Genomic DNA, 19,372 nt, shown 5'->3' on the forward strand with positions numbered 1-19,372 from the left:
AGTATTTAGGTCTGTTTGAAGAATTCCAAAGATAGCCCTGGGTTAATCTGCACAACAGGGTAGTGTTGTAAGGATGAGGGGCTGGGTTGAATTCTTAATCCTGAGAGGCGTATCAGTTTCCACTTACTGTGATGTAGGTCAGAGCTTGAGCAAAGCCCCTCCTGTGCCACTGATACCACAATTACAGTCTTAAAGCTCTCAGTTCCACTTCCACATTAGAAAAGTTTTAATGGCCATTTAGGTCATTGATCAGTTAGATGAGATATCTGATGGAGAAAATCATTCCTTCAGATAATAACAGGGAATAGGGGTGAGTGAAAGGAATAAAATCTTCTATCAGAGTATAACTTTTTATTATGATATATATAATATAATTATATAATTATATACCGATAGTGATTTAAAGAATGTCTGATTTTCTCAAAGCCAGTGAATTAAATACCTGACAAAAAAATCTACTGCTGACGATGACAACAACAGATATTAAATTATTAAAATAATTTAATATCATGTTACACTAAAGTTGGAGGACTCACAAGAGAGACAGATTAAGAAAAAAAAAGATACAGCCGAGGCTGAGATTTCCTTTTAGACTTTTAGTTCCTTGTATGTTTCAAACTCCAAAATCTCTGAAACCTACAATTCCCATGATGCTTTTTAACTGCACACCTGCAGGCAGTTACTATTTTACAAGGTAAGCTAACATCCTCACTATTATCCACAATGTTTCTGTTTGTGGTTTAAGGGGTTAAATGGGTTAACGTCATGATTATCAGCTCAGGACAGCTCACTAGATTTCTCCATTTTATGTTAACAGCAGCCTAGTTTACTAAAAAAAGCAGCAGAGCCTCAGAGCCTGCAGTGGGTCAGAGTGGAAGTGCATTTTACAACTGCTGGAGTACAAGGCACTGCCTTTTGCTCTTATACTGCTGGGCTTAGATCATAAGATCAGATTTTTTTCACGTTAAATAGCAGTTTGAGTTTTTAATAAAATGTGACAGCCCCAGTATTTAACTGGCAGACAGTTTGCTTACCCCAGGACACTGTAGGTGGCACATGTTGAAAGCTGCATGGTTTATACACCCTGCACCTCTGAACAACAAAAAACAAGTGATTCCCTAAGTAACAGCAATACTGAGATAAGTAATTGTAATATAAGCATACATTTAAAAATGCAGCCACTTACACCACTTGCAATCACAGTACTGTGATGCCTTAGTCAGCAGCGTATTACTGCCCAGCACAGTATTCTCCTGAAGACAGTAATGCTAATGACATAGCGTCATTGTCTGAGGTTTGACAAAGCTTCTCCTGAGCCACAGCAGACATCCAGCTGCAGACTGAGCAGTACTTCCGCTGGCAAGTGAATTGATTTGATGTGTAAAAATTGCTGGAGTGCCCCTTTAAAGGGATAATCACCGTTGCAGAAATGGTATTGTTGGCAAATTTCTGTCCTCTCACAGTGTACGTCACCACATCAGTCAGTGCTAATAGCTGACAGTGAAACGTGTGTGTGGCCCTCTTGTATTTCCTGTTGATCTCAGGGAATAAGGTTAATGTATATGAGTGTGAAAACAATCAGTTTGCTTACATTCAGTATCACCAAGCCCTTTGTCAAAGTGTGAAGTGGTTTTTTTTGTGGGATGCTGGTACACAGTCTGCCAGCTCCTATTAATAGTCAAATAGGGAGAGAGAAGTATCTTTTGAGGTCAATCATTTCCCTCCTCACTTCTCTTTAAAGCTGCGGAATTGAGCTTGTTAGGCGGGATGAGAAACACGCACAGTAAAAGAAAACATACCCATTTAGCAGCTGTTTCTTCTCCTGTGCCACCTGAAAATCGTACTGGCGGCTTATATCCTCAGGTTTTTGTCAGCTGCTGTTTTTTCCCCCCGCTGCTTCGCGCTTCCTCACTTTCTCTTCACTTGCAGTAACTCCGAAATAATACGAACCAATTATGTAACTTAGCAGTGCTATAATCATGTTTTTTCTGTTCAATGCTTGTCGTATTTGGATCAAAATGTCACATTTTAATCACATTCATAATTACTTTCCCTTCAGATTAAAATTCTTGTATTCAAGAGAGAGCATTCCATTCACACGCAATTGGATGAGAGTCTTATTAGCCCTCGGCAACTAAAGATGATGTTACCATGGAAACAAATTGTTCTGCTATCAATCACTGGATGCCTTGCAGGTAAGTTATTTTAACACATATTATATTTGGGTTTCACTACACTTATTGTCATGTTTTGTGTCACAACAACATCTCTACTAATAAATTCATTTGTTCTGATGCATATTAATAGCAGGAGAATGTGTTGTTCTTCAGTCTCGAGCTGAATGTCTGTCTCTAAGGTTAGAGGTTAGAAATAGCATCTTATTCTTAGCAACCAGTGTTTATATACAATATAGAGTTTCATCCATTAGTGAGGAAGAGACAGAATCAGAACAGTTGTAAATAACCTCAGAAAATCTTCTCGACCAAAAAGGTTACACTGATTAAGTTGCAGTCATTACTTGTACAGTGTTCCAGCGTGATGTCCTTCACCGTTCCCTAGAGCAGTGTCCTGCAGCACATTTACAGTACACTGTCAGGGACAACTGGGAGCCCAATCCTATTCCTGTTTATGGCCTGTCCAGATCATTATCAGGATCCATGCAATGAATCCAGCCCTGCATTTTAGCACAATCTACTTGCCACCGTGCCTCATTCTGCCCTTATGTGCCGATAGCCACCTGGGATTCGAGCAGGAGAAGCACAGACACTCAACCAGAATGTCAACCCTTGTTCAAATGACATTGTAAATCCCAATGAATGTTATTCAAATTGGCTCATGGGTAATTCACACCCAGTACTCAAGGGAGCAAGATCCAAGCAGTCTCACCTTCCTAGCGGACAAGTGTTTTTAACAAGGCCTTGGTTGCTTGCCTATAGGTGCTAGTTCTTATTCAGTGATGTGATTATATGCTTGGAAACCCTCCAAAATCACTGCAGCTGATAACAATCATTATGACATCTGAAGTGACATGTTGTCTGGCTCTATAGTGACTGGGACTTCACAAAACAGACTGACACCTTAGATGTTAGCTTGCACGACATTTTATTCAAATTCACATTAGAGAGAGGCTGTTAAACCACAGAGTAAGGTGGATGAATTTGATGTGATAGCAGCTGTTTGATCATTTATTGATTGATCATTCTACAGCAATCTTTTCAAAAGTGACTGTGTTTCCTGAGTTCCCCTAAATTTAACAGTTTTTTTTTTTTTTTGCTGTAGTATACTTTAAAGCTAATTCAAGTTTCTCACTGTCCCTAAAAAGCCACCAAAAGTTGCTGCGATTGTTTATCTTATCCTGTTTCTACTCCTGTCACACAGTGAAATATGTGCTGATTCCTTGACATATCATTACCAGTTAAAACCACACGTAGAACTGCTAGCCACATGCTGCAATCTGTTAGCAGTAGGATATTAATTAGGCCTACTCTGGCCGTCTGTTGACTCTGCTTTCATTTAGTACCAGATTGTGTTCCACATCCTTTCCTTTTAGGCTGCTGGCAGATGAGTACATAGTCATGGCCTGAATTAGCCAGTGCATGTGTAGTATGACACAGAAAACAGATCACTTCTGCTTTATTTATCAAACCTGCCATTTCTGAGGAACAATGAATTGCTGAAGAAATATGTGAAAACTAACTTTGTACATCAATAGTCAACGTGATCTCTATCTATCATTATGACACTGTTCCTGGCAAATAATTAGTACCAAACACCTCTGTTTATTTGCATCATTTCAATATATGTGAGCTCTGTGCAACAGCATTATGGCATCTCAGACAGTTTAACTTAATATTTACACAATAATCAAAGCATTATGTGACTATATGACTTATTTACAGTGCTTTTTTTCGTTGCATTTTTCCATTGGAGTTTTCAAGGAGGGAGAGTAATCATACCAGCAATATGATGATTTATCATGATGCTCAAGTGACAGTGTGAGGCCTGGCACAATGGGAGACAGGCTCAGTATGCAAAATTGGAGTAAATACGCATAACTGCCGTGGTCAGGGGTTTTTCTCCACTGTTTGAAGCGGTAGGCTCATCAAAAAAATGAAGACGTATACAGTGAAATACATACCAAATATGTCAGCATTAGCAGTTAGCAGCCTAACAAGAGCGAATGGAATTTACTTTCCTAATAGAAAGACAAGCAATATACACAACACATCATGGGGATTGTCCTAAAGCATTCCTTTGATTTTTCTGGGAAAAAGAAACACTGTTCAGGGACTAGGAGACAAAATACTACTAGATTGAAAAAGTAATATACACTGAGTCTCAGAAAAGTTACTGTATTTCAGCAAGATTAACTATTTGTCCTCACACTGTCAATACTTTTGCTGAATTCTTCCACTATTTTCTCTTAAGGTCAAAGAGACCATTTTTTCTGGCTTGTACTGCTATAGACTTTCTCCCCTTTCCCCCAGCCTGCACAGACGATGTCATATTTCAAGGGCCAAGATGGAGGACAGAGCCAAGTGACCTCATTTTACCAATCAACTCCCCAGACCAGCAGGCTACCATCACGTGCGAGGCAGAAGGGAGCCCTCCTCCACAGTACAGGTAAATTACCACATCAAAGCTACATTCCCCATAAGCACAAGCTCAACTGTCTACCTGCTTTGGTTCCACATCCGCATCACATGGTGAAAATCCATTGCTGCTTAATTGCTTGTGAATCTCCTCCGCTGCTTCCACGGAAATCAAAGAAAGTACCGATAACGCTGATTGCTGTTGATTTGTTAAAGAACAACGTTTTCTGGACATCCATGCTCGAGAGAGATTACGCACCGTTCAACAAAAAGACGGGCTTCAAAGAGCAATGGCTTAATTGAGCATCCATTTCTAATTGAAAAAAAAAAAGCCTATCTATTTTCAGCCTGAGCTATGATGTATAGTTGGAGCCAGGGAGCCGCCACTGTGGCTGATGAATATGCCAACACCTCAGATGTGAGCGAGGTTAACTTTATTAATGATAAGATTTAAGCCACTGTACGGATGAAGCTGATGATTTATAATATGGTGCGTGGCTTAAGAAATCATTAGGAGAGAAAAGGAGATTCCAGCAACTCATTTGCACCACACATCCTTTGATATCTCCCCGGCAATTCCCTGGCGGCGCGGGGAGCCTGCCTGAAAATGGCAGCTGGCGGTGGTTTTTTGTGGTAGATTGTGTTTCGGAGCTTGGTCAGCACCATGTAGATGCACAGCAAGCAGGGAAGAGAGGGAATAACCTTGTGAGTGACATTCCACTTAATGCTTACATTTCCTATAATGTGTCTGTGCTGAAAACATGGTCCAGGCACAGCAGCGGGGGGTATCATTAGACTTGTTGTGCAACCTGAGCTATCCGAGGATGAAGCCGAAACCATCATTTGTATTATTTTACCAGCAACTTGGAGCATTCCGGCATTCGCTTGTGTTGTTGAAGAGGATTTCTCTTCAACTACACACCTAATTTTTTTCCCAGGCTGAGTAAGCACAGGTCTGACACAAGGGTAGCAGTGCAGAGATTATCGCCATCAGAGTGTAACACGTTATCCTCATATTAAAGCTGCACTAATCGATATTTTATATAAACAATGGCTCAAATAATTCTGTGTATTGTAAAAGGGCTCACAACCCACAAACCCACAGAGAGATTTATGATCAGCTCTGCGGCTCCAATTAGCTTTACAGACAGCTTTTGTGCTTTCCAGCTTCACTGTTTCAGTTTACATCCCACAAATTTACTGTTTTGGTTTAGTCTCACTCCTTTCATCAACTGCGTGTCCAGCAGCAGAAGGGAGAAAGAAAATAACTCTCATAAATGGACTTACTACTTGCCAGGCACCAAACAGCAGAGAAACGAAGTTGGTGACTAGCTGGTGAACACAGTGGGGCATTCAGCAGCTAATGTGCCAGATGGAGACCAAAACAAAGCTAAAATGATTTAATACTGGACTTTCCTCAGCCAGGTTGAATAAAAATAGCAATAACAATAGTTTGTTAATATGTTCATCATATCCAATTTTACATGGTAATAATTTGTCAAATATGTGATTTAACCTAAAAAAAAAGACACTGCAACTTTTAAGAGTTTTTTTTAATCAAATAATGTAATGCAGTGTTTGTTTCTTACAACCTTCACACATTTTTGTAAGATTTTAATTAAAATACACAACACATACACCACCCACATCTTTAAGAGACCCAGTGATTAAAGTAAAAATAGTGCTATTCTTCTGATTTCATATAAAGCTATAGAAACATCATCCTGCTTTTGTGGCGAGCCTTGTGCGGCTGCTCTCTTAATTTGCACATTGTGTTTTCTCAGAGCTGGACTGTAGTACCAGGAGTTTTTTGGAGCACTCGCCTTCAAAACAACACACATTTCTCACACTGGTGATATCCTTCTAGGTCAGTAGCTCTAGTGCTTGGAGTCAGTGCCCTCTGTTATGAATAAAAAATCTGAAACCAGGTTTAAAAGGAAGAATTTATGTTTGAGTGAGCAGTGCCTCACCATTACGGATTGACATGTCTGGGAATGTTTTTAAAGACGTGAGATTTTTGTCCCTAATTTTACTTTGAGGAAGGAGTGTTTTTTTTTTTTTTTTTGCTTTATTTGGGCTGCTTTGTATCAGTTTTTCTGACACTGATTGTCCTTGACTTGTTTCCCTTCGGGCAAGGAGAGGAGTTTTTTTTTGTCCTGGTGATAAAATAGAAAGCATAAATTCTTGGCAATTTATTTCACTAACACTGAAATTAGAGCCTCAAAATGTCCTGAGCAGGCTGGAAAAAAAAATGCCTCTAGGAATCGGTCATGCTGTGACTTTCACCAGTCTGCAAACTATGCACGGGCCTACACCCTGCAAACGAACAGTATTTGTATAATTAGATATGCCAAGCGAGAGGGTATTACATTCAGAGCTGCACACTTAATTTCCTCAGTTACTGCAGCTATTAAGAAAAATTCATTCATTTGGTTTAATATCCATACGGAAAATTGGGCCACCCAATATTGAATTTGTCAGAATAGATGGCATTAACCCTTGTCAGCGAGCCACAAATGGGCTTGTAGCAGTGAGTATGTAAGTTCACTTAGAACTGGGTGTTTCCTCCATATCCTGCAGGGGTGAAATTACGACATTCAAAAATCATCATATTTAACACTGTTTAAATTATTAGTTATAACATTACCTGGATACATTACATTTTCTGGAGCAGTTTTCTGAATCCATTTCAGTGTGACCAAATATACATTACTAGCACAGCTGCACTAATGTAGAGTGTAGCACACTGTGTAATAATGCCAGTATAGATACAATATAGTAAGGTGTCATTATTTTCGTGTCATAAACATAAACATAGCTGTCCACATGGACATGTTTGTAATATATATTACTATACATTAACAGACCAATCCTTCTTTACTCACACACAGAAGACATGCTGAGTGCCATTACATTCTACTGCTTTTTACCCAAAAAATAAATCCCAGCGAAAGATCTTTACAAAACTCAGTTCAGTCATTTCAGAAAACAGGGGAGTTTTTATCAAATGTTACTCAAACAGGACGAAACTGTGCTGGGACAATACACATTATGATACACAGCTCATGTGTATTTATAGCAGCGGGTTAGTGGATGTCGGATTGATTTATAATAAATGACAGCACCCACATTAATGGAAATAAAGAAACATGTCACCCAGAGCGACAGTGTGGCTCGTTTATGTGTTTTTAAGAGTTTTTGGACAGTGATGGAGCTCAGTGACTCAGAGGAATAAGATATATCCGACTTTGGCTGCACAGAGCACACTTGTGGGTAGGATCAATCCACTGTTGGTGTTGGTCTTTTCATGGAACTGATTGACAGTAAACAAAATATACAGCGTATAGTATCACCAGCCTCATCCTTTGATTGGGATGAATTGCAGTGCGGGACTGTCAGTGTGAGTGCTTTACAGGCTTTACAGACTCATCAGTTTGCATTGATGCTCAGCAATCACACATGGAGAAATCCATCATGGAAAAAAGACCAGAATGCAATGTCCAGTCCAGGATTCTGGAAAATGCAGGAACCCAGTAACTGAAGAAGGTGGAAAATATACACGTCCTCACATAATTGCACCTGTAATACAGTGAAAATTACAGAATGATGATATTAAACAGTAATATGAAGATGAATCAGTTCTTTAATAGGCTGTTTGACAAGCTTGAAAATTCTGTATAGTTCTGTTATATTACAGTACAGTACTTCAGTTCATCATTTGTGTTCATGCTGTAAAACCCTTGCGAGATACAGTTGCTGGTTAGCTCCACACCGATTTTGTTTTCAACACTGCGATGCTCCTCTCCACCTTCACCTCACCCACTCGGTGACACGGCGAATATACGAACGGGAACCCTGACAGTTCTTCAGTTGACAAATAGTCCAGCGTAGCAGCAGAGCACACTCCAGGGCTCAGAGCTGTGCTTTATGAATACACCTGTCATTGTGTTTACTATGAATCTGCTGTAACACAGGATCAAGGGCACAGCAGTGATTGGAAAGGGGGAATAAAAAAAAGTATTCTAGCTGGTGTCTGCTATCATGTAATGTGACTTCAGGCAGATGTATGACTCTACCTTTGTTTACTGGTTGGTGCAGGGTACCAGGGACATAAATAGACCTAGGAGGGTGTGATTATAAGATAGAAGATTTTTCTGTTATGAATTCAGTTGCAGCACAGAGCCAGATAATGGTGCTGGATGTAGAAACTGTTTCAATTTGAATCGATTTTTATCTTTTGGAGGGTTACTTGTCCTTTTATGGGGTGAGAAAATTCTGTGACTCTTGGGCTTATGAGATCATTTCAAAACCAACAGGATCAACTTGAAAAATGCAGGACTTTGGTCTGAAATGACAGCTATAATTTTGAATTTGTAGATGGCAGATATATGGACATTGATGTTGTTTTTGTTTTGGTTTTTTTTACTGTTGTGTTCTTGATGAACATACATTTATTTACTTCATTTACTTTTACGCTGAATGAAAGCATCATGTCCAGACTATTAATTGTAAATCTTATTAGTATGTCTGTAAACAAATTCCTGTATTCCTGTAAATGTGTATTTTTATTTCCATAAGATTTTTGAAGCTGAGCCACACACACACACACACACGCACGCACACACAAACACTCACACTGGCACAGGATGGTTTTAAGGATATTTATTGTGTTACATTTGGCTTTCAAGCCAAATGAACATCAATTTATTAAAAAGCAGCAGCAATAACCTACTAAACATAATTGTAGAGAGTACCCTGGTCAGCAGTTGAATTTCCATTATCAGCTCTAAGGCTCTGTGTGTGTGTGTGTGTGTGTGTGTGTGTGTGTGTGTGTGTGTGTGTGTGTGTGTGTGTGTGTCTGTGTGTCTGTGTGTGTGCGCGTGTGTGCGAACAGTATGTGGTCTGTGTGGTCACTGCCGTCTCTGTGGGTGTCTGGCCTCAAGGAAAGCCAGGTGAGCCAGTGCTGCAGTACAGTCCCCAGTCTATTTGATGAGGAGACCTCATGCAAAATTGATGTGAACCTCAAGGTCACGGGGAGTTCATTCAGAGCATGCTCAGATCAGCCTGCGCCTGCAGCACACCGCAGCAAATAGGACTGTTCTCCTGGATCCTGGATTCTGTTGGACTTACTGTAAGCTGCTCTCTGCCTGATGTGGGGTTAGATCCAGTGCGTTTCAGTTTTGGGCTGCGCTAACGTTAAGCGCTCTGCTCTGCATGATTTACCTGTTTTACTGAAGGAGCGTTTGAGAAGGAATTATAAAGGAAAAAAGAATCAGAGAAGCTAATTTGTGTAACATGCATTTATTTTATTTCTTAGTCTTTTAATTATTTTGTCACCTCTCAGATTTATTGGGACCCCTTTGGGCGTCCCAGTCTGGTCTTTAACCACCAAGGTTATAGAACGGGAAAGAAAATACAGTACTATCAGGTGGTTATAAATATTTTAATGTTTTAAGGAGAGAGACACTCATATTGTGTGTCTGAGATCACAATAAAGTCCACTAAATAGCGTGTTCACCATTTTGGGGGTATTGTCCAAGTGTATAGTAAGAATATCCTATATAGTGGATCCAAAAAAGAAAAGTGTCATACAATCAATAGTCATTAACAAAGGTTTATTGGTACCACTTTCCATAGAAGTACATTTTGTGTACATTCTAACTAATGGCTTCAATAATGCTAATAAATCATTTGCCTGTGTTCTATAGATCAGTTGTAAGATTTTTGAGTTGCCAGGTTGTGGAAAGTCCTTCCTTTGACATTTGCTTTTTATTTTTTAATTGCTTTTATAACATTTAAACCTGCTTACTTCATCAACCTTTGTTAATGTATGAACATCTATAATTACAGATGGCCTACTAACCCTCCATCAAGTCATCCTACTTTAATGACCTTGTCCCCACCCTCTGAAAGGAACGTACCTAGTGGCAGGTGCACTTGACCTTCATTGTCATGATGACAATAATAAACATGCTTTGAAGGCTGTGGAATGGTCACGGTTTGGTTAGGTTTATGCACAAAAACTACTTGGTTTGTTTTTAGAGAAAGATTGTGGTTTGGTTTAAAATAAGTGCTTTTTTAAGGTTAAAGGACCTTTGTCGTCATGGTTACAATAATAAACATGTAGTTAAGGTTGTTTAACGGTCATGGATAAAAGAAGCAATGCTGGTTTCACATGGGAAAAGAACAGTTGTCCCCTTATGTCCTATGTCCCCTAAGTCTTGTGCTGTGTCAACCCAAAAATGTGCATTTAGAAACACACAATACAGTCCTCTACATAAAATTCCTTATATAGTGAGTGATGGTGGGTGTAGGACAGTCGGGCACGAAGAAGAGCTAAGGCAGATGAGACTGAGACTGATATTCATCCTATTTGCCTAAATGAAGTCATGGAACTGTGTATTATTGCTGGTGGGAAAATTGTACATTCAAAATGTCAACTTTAAAAATATTCTTTAAAGTCAAAAAGCCCCTCAAACAGAAGAGAAAGAGGACACCAGTAAGAGAAAGTTGCATTTCTCACTTGTGTTTTCTGTCTTGTCTCTTTGGTGTAAAGAGATTACAGCCCAGTTGGGTTTACAGTGTGCTGTACTGATGTTTCTTCATGTTTTCTAAGTATTGAGGGTTCAAATCTTTTTGCTTACCTCTGACACCACATGACAATTTGCAACCACGGGTTTATTATTTTGTTTACAGCTGGTCAATCATGGCAGACCAATACAGCTGCATGTCTCTTTCAAAATGATCTTTGAAGTAGTTTAGATGGCACTGATGTTAAGTATCAGGCTACGTACTTCACCTCCTATGACAAAATGACAGCAGTCTATTTGCTCCTGTTGATCTTTCTTGAACTTTTAATCACATCCACCTTCTATGGATTCACACAAAAAAAAATGCAATAAGGAGCTCTGTGATAACAGGTTTCCTGTGTCTTCTAATATCAGAGCCTGTCTCAGGTGTTTCTGCTGCAAGACTAGGTAGGTGGCTTCACTGATTGTGTTAACGGTGCAGAGACACCAGTACACCCAGCCAGCCGTCTGCTCCAGGGGTGTGTGATCTGTCCAGGCTGCCCACCTTCCTCTCCCATTAAGTTCAATCATGCTGGGTGGCGGCAAGTCTAACTAGCTTCTCATCCTTTCCCATTTAACCTCCTCCACTCTTGCACATACAATAATCCTTCCTTCGGCACAAACAGAGGAGGAAGACGATGGGAGAATTCAAATGGAGACAAACAGGAACTTAAAATGTTTAAAATGTATGTTTTATTGAAATGGTCACATTATGTATCATAGTGTGTGTTTTCATTTCCAGTATATATTCTAAGAAACATGAGCTTTGCCATGATAAGTACAGAGCATTTAAAAGCGATATTGTTGGAACAGTGACAAAATCAGTCAGATTAAGTGACTAGCACAGACTGTTAGATGAATAATTCAGGCTACAGGATGAAAGACAGCTTCGTCTTTTGTAGTCTGTCAGGCAGGAAAACCAGGGAGAGCCATGGCTGGCTTTAAGACCGCATGAAGCATCATTCTAACTGCCTATTAGTTTGCCTGGGAGGAAAAAAAAAATGATATAGATTTTTTTTTTCTCCTTATCATTGGAATTGTCATTTCACGGTCCTGTTGCTGTGGCAGACTTACACACGGCATTCCAATAACGCTTTGTTTTTCAGATCCTATAAGGAAAAGTAATTTTTCATCTGTGTTAATGTTCTTAGATAAAGTCCTGTTAGCCTCCCTGCTCCTACAGGTATCACTCATTTAGCACCTCCTTCAAATATGTTGCCATCAGACTGACAGACTGTAGATTTCAGAGAATGAGATATAAAGTGTTTTCATTGTTCAGCATGAACATTATTCAGTGTTTTGTCTCTGTTGGTCGCTGTGATTATTTAGCTGTCACATCCTGAACTCAGCCTGCATGACAGAGTATCTCGTGACCTTTCCTTGAGGGAAATGGTCTGTAGACAATGCAATATGAAGGTGTCAAAGCAATAATTCAGAAACACAAAAGCACAAACATAAAGTAATTAGAAATCACTCAGAGAGAGCATAACTCTGCCAAGGCTGCACAATCCTTTAGATTTGTAATTTTAATAACACAAAATGTTAAGACAGTCAAAGTCACATCAAACTGCACATAAAGTAGAGCTACAGCTATGGGGTTTGTTTCTTTCATTCCAGTGTGGGCAGAGATTGATGAGCACTGGTCCTTTGAGCTAAATGCTAACGTGCTCATAGTGACAATGTTAACATGCTAATGTTTAGCAGGTATTATGTTCACCACCTTCGTTTAGTGTGGTAGCAGTGGTGGAAAGTGACTACGTAACCATATTCAAGCACTGCACTTAAGCCCAGCTCTGAGCTAATTGTACTTTATTTGAGTCTTAAGTTTAATCTTGAATTTTAGGACATTTTATACATATGTTTTTCTCTCTGGCTCTACCGTAGCCAACTAATAGCTATACGATAATGTGACAGGGCCCATTCTGGATGCAAAGTGATTACTTTTTTAAAAAATGCTTTAAGTATATGTTTCCAATACTACTTGTCTACTTTTTCTTAATTAAGATTTTGAATGCAAAAATATACATATTAATGCATTTTTTTAGATATCCTGCTAACATTTCCATCAAATATTCATCTGTCAATATGTTTTGTTTTGGGGTTTTTTTTTCTGATATCCTTCTAGCAGGCCTACAAGCTGGACCATGCAAGCAAGAGAAAATCAATACTCACCACAGCAAATTTACTCAACTTTGGGAATTTTGCCAAAGTGAATGGCTAAACAAAATACTTAAATGAAGCTAAACTGATGAAAACTGGGAGCTATAGCCGTTGACAATGTGGAGAAAATTTTTTTCTCTCCTGTCCTCCTAACGTGCTGTGAGGGACTTGCAGAACATTTGCATTTCTCTGTTAATAATACTGAACCCTACTCTTATTACTCACCTTTTATCTTCTCAGCATGACGTGGGCGGACTGATCAAATTGATCTCTGTGAAAAACACTGCGAGCATGCATCTCCAGGGGGCTCAGCTACTGATTGTGTTTGCGTTTTTCCAGATGGTCACTAAACGGAACACTCATTGATCTGGGGAATGACTACCGGCGTCACATGTCTGGGGGCAGCCTGATCATTAGCAACCTGGACAAGGACCAAGACACCGGGGTGTACCAGTGCACGGCCTTCAACACATGGGGCTCCATCCTCAGCCGCAGAGCCAGCCTCCAATTTGCATGTAAGTGATCCTACAATTGCTAACAGGTTTCTGGCACGGCTCTGACACAGTTATGACATTCTGGCATCTCTTTGTATCTGCTGTATCTCAGCCTGACATGTGTGTAATATGCTTGTGGTCCAGGCCTTTTTTTCATTTATTATTCCGATTTCTCATTTAAATTGCCTGGGAATAGATTTTCGAGAGGGGAAATGGTAATCGAATGAAATGTCAGATGCAACAAACACAGTGGGTGAGGCAGCTCCTGACGGCCTCACAACTCCATTGATTCTCATTAGCGGCTCCAACTCTGACAGCAACTATGCTCAGTCCGAATTGACTCATATTTTGCTGAGTGATACACCAGCCCCTGTGATTTTAAAGCAGATGAACACTGCTTAGGAAGTGCTTGTATCTTTGTAATCACCAGCTACTTCTTTATATATAACATATACAGCTGATTGGAAGCATGACAGGCCGTTTGCTGCTTTGCCAGCCTACTGCTTAACCCTGTGAGCCCGTACGTATCATATATGATACCCACATTTCTGGGACTCATTGCATCACCATCAAGCATAAACTTTGCATTTAACCCTTTTAGATGAACTCTTATGCTCGTATACTGACTCCTGGTAGACACTCCTCACTTTTCTAAATGTTTTGACATGTGTGATACAAACAAAAAATATACTTAGAATTTTTTTTTTTTAATTTTTTTTTTTTTACATTTTGTCAAAGGGACAAATAAAGAGTTCATATTTGAAAAATTAGAATTTTCTGACCATTCTTTCATAGTTCAGGTCTCACAGGGTTAAAAGACAAACGTCGGGTTGGAAAGTGATGCTGTGGAGTAGGGTCCTAACTTCCAGACAGGCACTGTAGAGGCACCTCTCCTCCCTTGATCAAGCCTGCTGACTATTGATCATGTCCCAAGGATAGAGAGCCTTTCACTTCCTCTCAGGAGATGGGTTGCCATTATCCCTATAGCTCAGTAATGAATCTCACTTGTGGGGACCGAGTGAAGAGCAGAGCTGCTTGACATTTATTGTCTTGCCTAAAGCACAGTGAGGGAGGTCTAGAAGATCAGCATGGCTGTTTTCTGTGTAATGAGGCCACTGCCCTAAGATAGAAATGTCGCGCCTCCTCTGCTGCTTTGCTTGCCTTCAGAATTCAGCTGCGCCCACTATGAGCTAACACGTCCTCCCACAGCTCACATATGCATTAAAAACAAGTGAAATAATGTGTAGAATTAAACACAGAGTTGCAATGTATAGTATCAACATGCACTCACTGAGCACTTTATCAGCAACACCTGCTCATTCATGCATTTATCAACCAGCCAATCGTGTGGCAGCAGTGAAATGCATGAAATCATGCAGATACAGGTCAGGTGCTTCAGTTAAAGTTCACATCAAACATCACAATGAGTAAATATGTGATCTCAGTGACTTTGACCGTGGCATGATTGTTGGTGCCAGGCAGGCTGGTTTACTCAGAATGGAGCCAAAAACAAACAAACAAACAAAAAAAAACATCCAGTGAAGCAGCTCTGTGGACAGAAACACCCTGATGATGAGAGAGGTCAGAGGAGACTGACCAAACTGGTTGGAGGTGACAGAAAGGCTACAATAACTCAGATAAACACTCTTTACAACTGTGGTGAGAAGAAAAGCATTTCAGAGTGAACGACACATCCAGCCTTGAAGTGGATGAGCTACGTTGGGTTCCACTCTTGTCAGGTAGGAACAGAAATCTGCGGCTGCAGTGGAGCCAGGCTCACCAAAACTGGACAGCTGAGGACTAGAATAAAACGTAGCCTGGTCTGATGAATCTGGATTTCTCCTGAGGCTGCAGATGGTAGGATCAGAATTTGGCATTAACAGCATGGATCCATGCACTGAACCTGCATTGTGTCAGCAGTCCGTCCAGGCTGGTGGTGGTGTAATGGTGTGAGGGATGTTTTTTTTGGCTCACTTTTGGCTTTAATACCAGTCAAACATTGTTTGAATGCTGCAGCCTCTATGACCACAATTTACCATCTTCTAATGGCCACTTCCAGCATGAAAGTGCACCATGGGATGTGGTAGAACAGGAGATGAATGTGCAGCTGCCATATCTATGGAAATAATGTGATGCACTCATGTCAACATGGAGCAGAATCTCAAAGGAAAGCTTCCAACATTTTGTGGAACCAATGACAAGAAGAACAGAGGCTGCTACCCAATATTAGTACCTTGTTCCTAAAAAAGAGTTTGAAAGTATATACTGTATTATGATGAGAAATTTATCTTTTTCATATTGCCGTATTCTTGTTTTATACAACCGATCTTCTGCCATAGTTTTGCCCATTTTATTGTTGGTTAATTGCTGACTAAACATGACTAAATTATTGCTTATGTTACTACATGTCTGTTGGATATGCCAACAAGCTCAGTCTGTACTTAGGTGATTACAGTTTTATCATAAGTGATAGAAACAAGGGCAAAAGGCTACAAAAAATAGACCCACGTTCTTTTTTTTTTTAAATAGAAAACATACATTGGCAGGGCCATGCTGTGATCTCTCTGGAACAGGTGAAAGTAGCTTTAATCTAGAAGTCTGTGAGACACAATATATAACAGGAAATGGCTCTGCGGCGGCGCCACTGCCCAGACCAATCATCTTCGAGCTGTAATGGTCACTCTCTGTAATCTCTCGGCCAGCCATTCTTATATGGCAGAGACTGATTCTGCTTACAAAGGAATCACTGCAGCTACAGTGAGTTTGGCCTCTAGCTCTCAGAGTTACAGTGTGTGGTCACTTCACTCCAGTGAAGCCCATTATTCTTCTGCACAGAGTCCAGAGAGAAGAGAAGTGTATCCCCTCCAGCACTGAGCCCAGCTACATCTCTAACCTTCCCTGTGCCATTTCGCGTGATCTGGGTGAGGGAGTCATCCTTTCCTCGTCCACTAAGTAATTATTAGGAGCGCTCTGATTCACCTCCCACTGTTTCCAAGAGCGTTGCTGTTATAATTATCAGCTGCTGTTATGCCGGGCTTTTTCAATCAGCCGGGTATGTGAATGTCATTCCTCGGAATCGTAAATGTCTTCAGGAGATGGGCTCTGTATTTACTAAGGCAACCTGGTGAGATCAGAAGGACATCGCCTCTGTCTGTATTTCAAGTCAGCCATCTCCTCCTGTGGCCTCCTCGGTGTCCTGCCGTGACTTGGCTCTGTTTGATTCCACTGCGGTCATCACAGAGCTGCTCATTAATCTTACCAACACTCTGTCCCACTTCTCTCCATAATCTTCCTTCTCCTAATTTCCCTTATCGGTCACACTGACTTTCTTTTGTTTGTGTTTGGAAGGCTTACCCTAGGCTGTTAGCCAGAGGGTGCAGACAGAGTGCAGAGCGGACTGCGGCAGCTTCCCTCCATCACTCATGAAGCCAGGGATGGTTTATCATCCCAGGTTTAGGTTTTTTTCTGCCAGCAACTGCTCATTCATTTGCAAGGGATAGATTGTGCTGAGAGTATTGATGGGGAAGCTAATGCTTTTAAGTGCAAGATTACACCACATTTAATAATGATGTTATTTATTGCTGCTGGCACTGCAAACTGTCATTTGTCATGCACACTCCCCCGTGTTTGTTCAGTCCGCGCACAGCGTTTCCCCCCCCCCCCCCACTCATTTTATCCCATTTCAGCCTAATCTCTTCCTTGTGCTAAAGTGTGGTGTTGCAGGATAAACGTCGCCAAGTCAGGTCCATCTATTTCATCAGCACCCCAGATGCCTTTGAAAGTGTTGGAGGCTATCAGGAGGTGTCCCAGGGCAATCAATGATGCCCTATTAAAGTCCCAGTGCTCAAAATGTAACATCAAAAACATGCCTCAGTAAATCAGTGAAGGGAGTTTGGGAAAACTTATGTCCCCTATTTTCAGAATTATCCTTTTCAAGGAAACCCTCGAGAATATAGACTATATAAAAAACACACTTTGTGGCTGTCTGATATTCACTTCTATGCTTTTTTGAGCTGCAGTCTAATTCTGTTTCAATCTTATTTGACTCATCAGATCTCGATAACTTCAAAACTCAAACTGTGAGGAGTGCTGTCAATGTCCGTGAGGGCCAAGGAGTGGTTCTGTTATGTGGACCACCTGCATATTCTGGAGGTAAGTTCACCAAATGCCACTTTTGTGCCTGTGCCTGTGGTTTCTTATTTATATAGGAATTACCTCCACTGATTCCACATGGCAACCTTTGATAACGGATTACTCCCTTACTTCAAGCTTAATCTGTTTTTACTCCCATTTATGTGTACACATACTCTTAATAATCCTTCCCTTATGTTGTTTATACAGAATGCTACTAGGTCGGTCCTCATTTTGGTGTTTCTTCTTATTGCTTGCTCCTGCCTGCTTATTTGCTTTCTTGCTGCGAGTTAGATGAGTAGATCCATATCACTCTCTAAAGAGTGGACACATACTAGCACCTCCAAAGTTCACAAATTAATGCGGTACATGTCATTCATATATTCTGTAGAAGACAAAAAGGTAAGCAACAAGTTGTGGTTTTACAGAGGGTTATCTGCTGTACCCACAAGGCTGATTTTGTTATGTTCAGACTGAGGCAGCCTAGCTGTTTACGGTCTTTATGCTAAGCTAACCAGCTTCTGAGTGCAGCCTTATATTTACTCCACACATGCTTTCATTGCTCAACTGCAAAAAAAAAATGAAAAGTGTTAAATAAATGAGAGGCAAAAAAATGAGATAAAAATGCAGACTGCTCAGCCTCACCACCCTGCACAAAACTGAGAACACGGACAATGGCTGCTGCCTAGCTTGTCTCCCTCTTGATACAGTAGCTTGCACATTGGAACAACCAATTTCCTTCACAAGAGAACAGTTTGTAGCACAGTGCATTGTACAGCTGGTCTATGGGATAATGGGTCAGAGTACTCTGTGTGAAATACAGTTTGACAGCTTTCTTCTCTGACATAGGCTTATACTCGGTTGGCTGCAGTAACCGTAGCACTATTGTGTTTTCTCACATTTTCTGAAATGAATGAAAGTAAAGCAGTGTGAGCCTGCTGTCCCATTCTTCCTTCCTCACCCTGTTGCTCCCTCTCTGTCCCTCCTGCTCTCTCTTTTTTCTCCCTTCCTCCCCCTCTTTTTTCTTTTCCACTCTTGAATTTTGAAAGTATTGATGTGTTACATAACCTTGAACTCAAATGAACTTTATCTAACACTTATAAGGCATCCCTTCTGGTTTTCACCGTGCTTCACCGACTCCGAATGCTGCAAAACTTTTGGGTTTTTTCTCCACCTTCAGTGTCACATCTTTGAGATATGACAAATTAAATACAATGTTGTCACAATAAATTATTGTATGACTTTTATACACGTAGACATTTGTTTAGTCAAAAGGCTTTTTGTGCCACATAAGTTCCTTTTTCTGTTGCATAAAAGCCCGTACTCTGTATTCCCACTCCTTCCTTGACTTACAGTTGCTTGGCAGAATTCATTCACTTCTCATTACAGCCACACAGTTCAGAGGGAGGTAATGCTGACTCTGAAC

At 40.4% G+C, this 19,372-nt stretch overlaps 1 protein-coding gene across 1 annotated transcript in view; it reads left to right on the plus strand.

The window, feature by feature from the left end:
* Positions 1-2,140: 2,140 nt before the first annotated feature.
* cntn3b (contactin 3b) overlaps positions 2,141-19,372 on the plus strand; it is a 39,526-nt gene continuing 22,294 nt past the window's right edge. The window contains exons 1-4 of the mRNA XM_041033820.1: positions 2,141-2,195; positions 4,488-4,623; positions 13,661-13,836; positions 17,869-17,967. Coding sequence (XP_040889754.1) covers positions 2,141-2,195; positions 4,488-4,623; positions 13,661-13,836; positions 17,869-17,967 — 466 coding nt within the window. The remainder of the gene's footprint in view (positions 2,196-4,487; positions 4,624-13,660; positions 13,837-17,868; positions 17,968-19,372) is intronic.

This window comes from Toxotes jaculatrix, chromosome 3 (assembly GCF_017976425.1).
Source record: "Toxotes jaculatrix isolate fToxJac2 chromosome 3, fToxJac2.pri, whole genome shotgun sequence".
Lineage (NCBI taxonomy): Eukaryota > Metazoa > Chordata > Actinopteri > Toxotidae > Toxotes > Toxotes jaculatrix.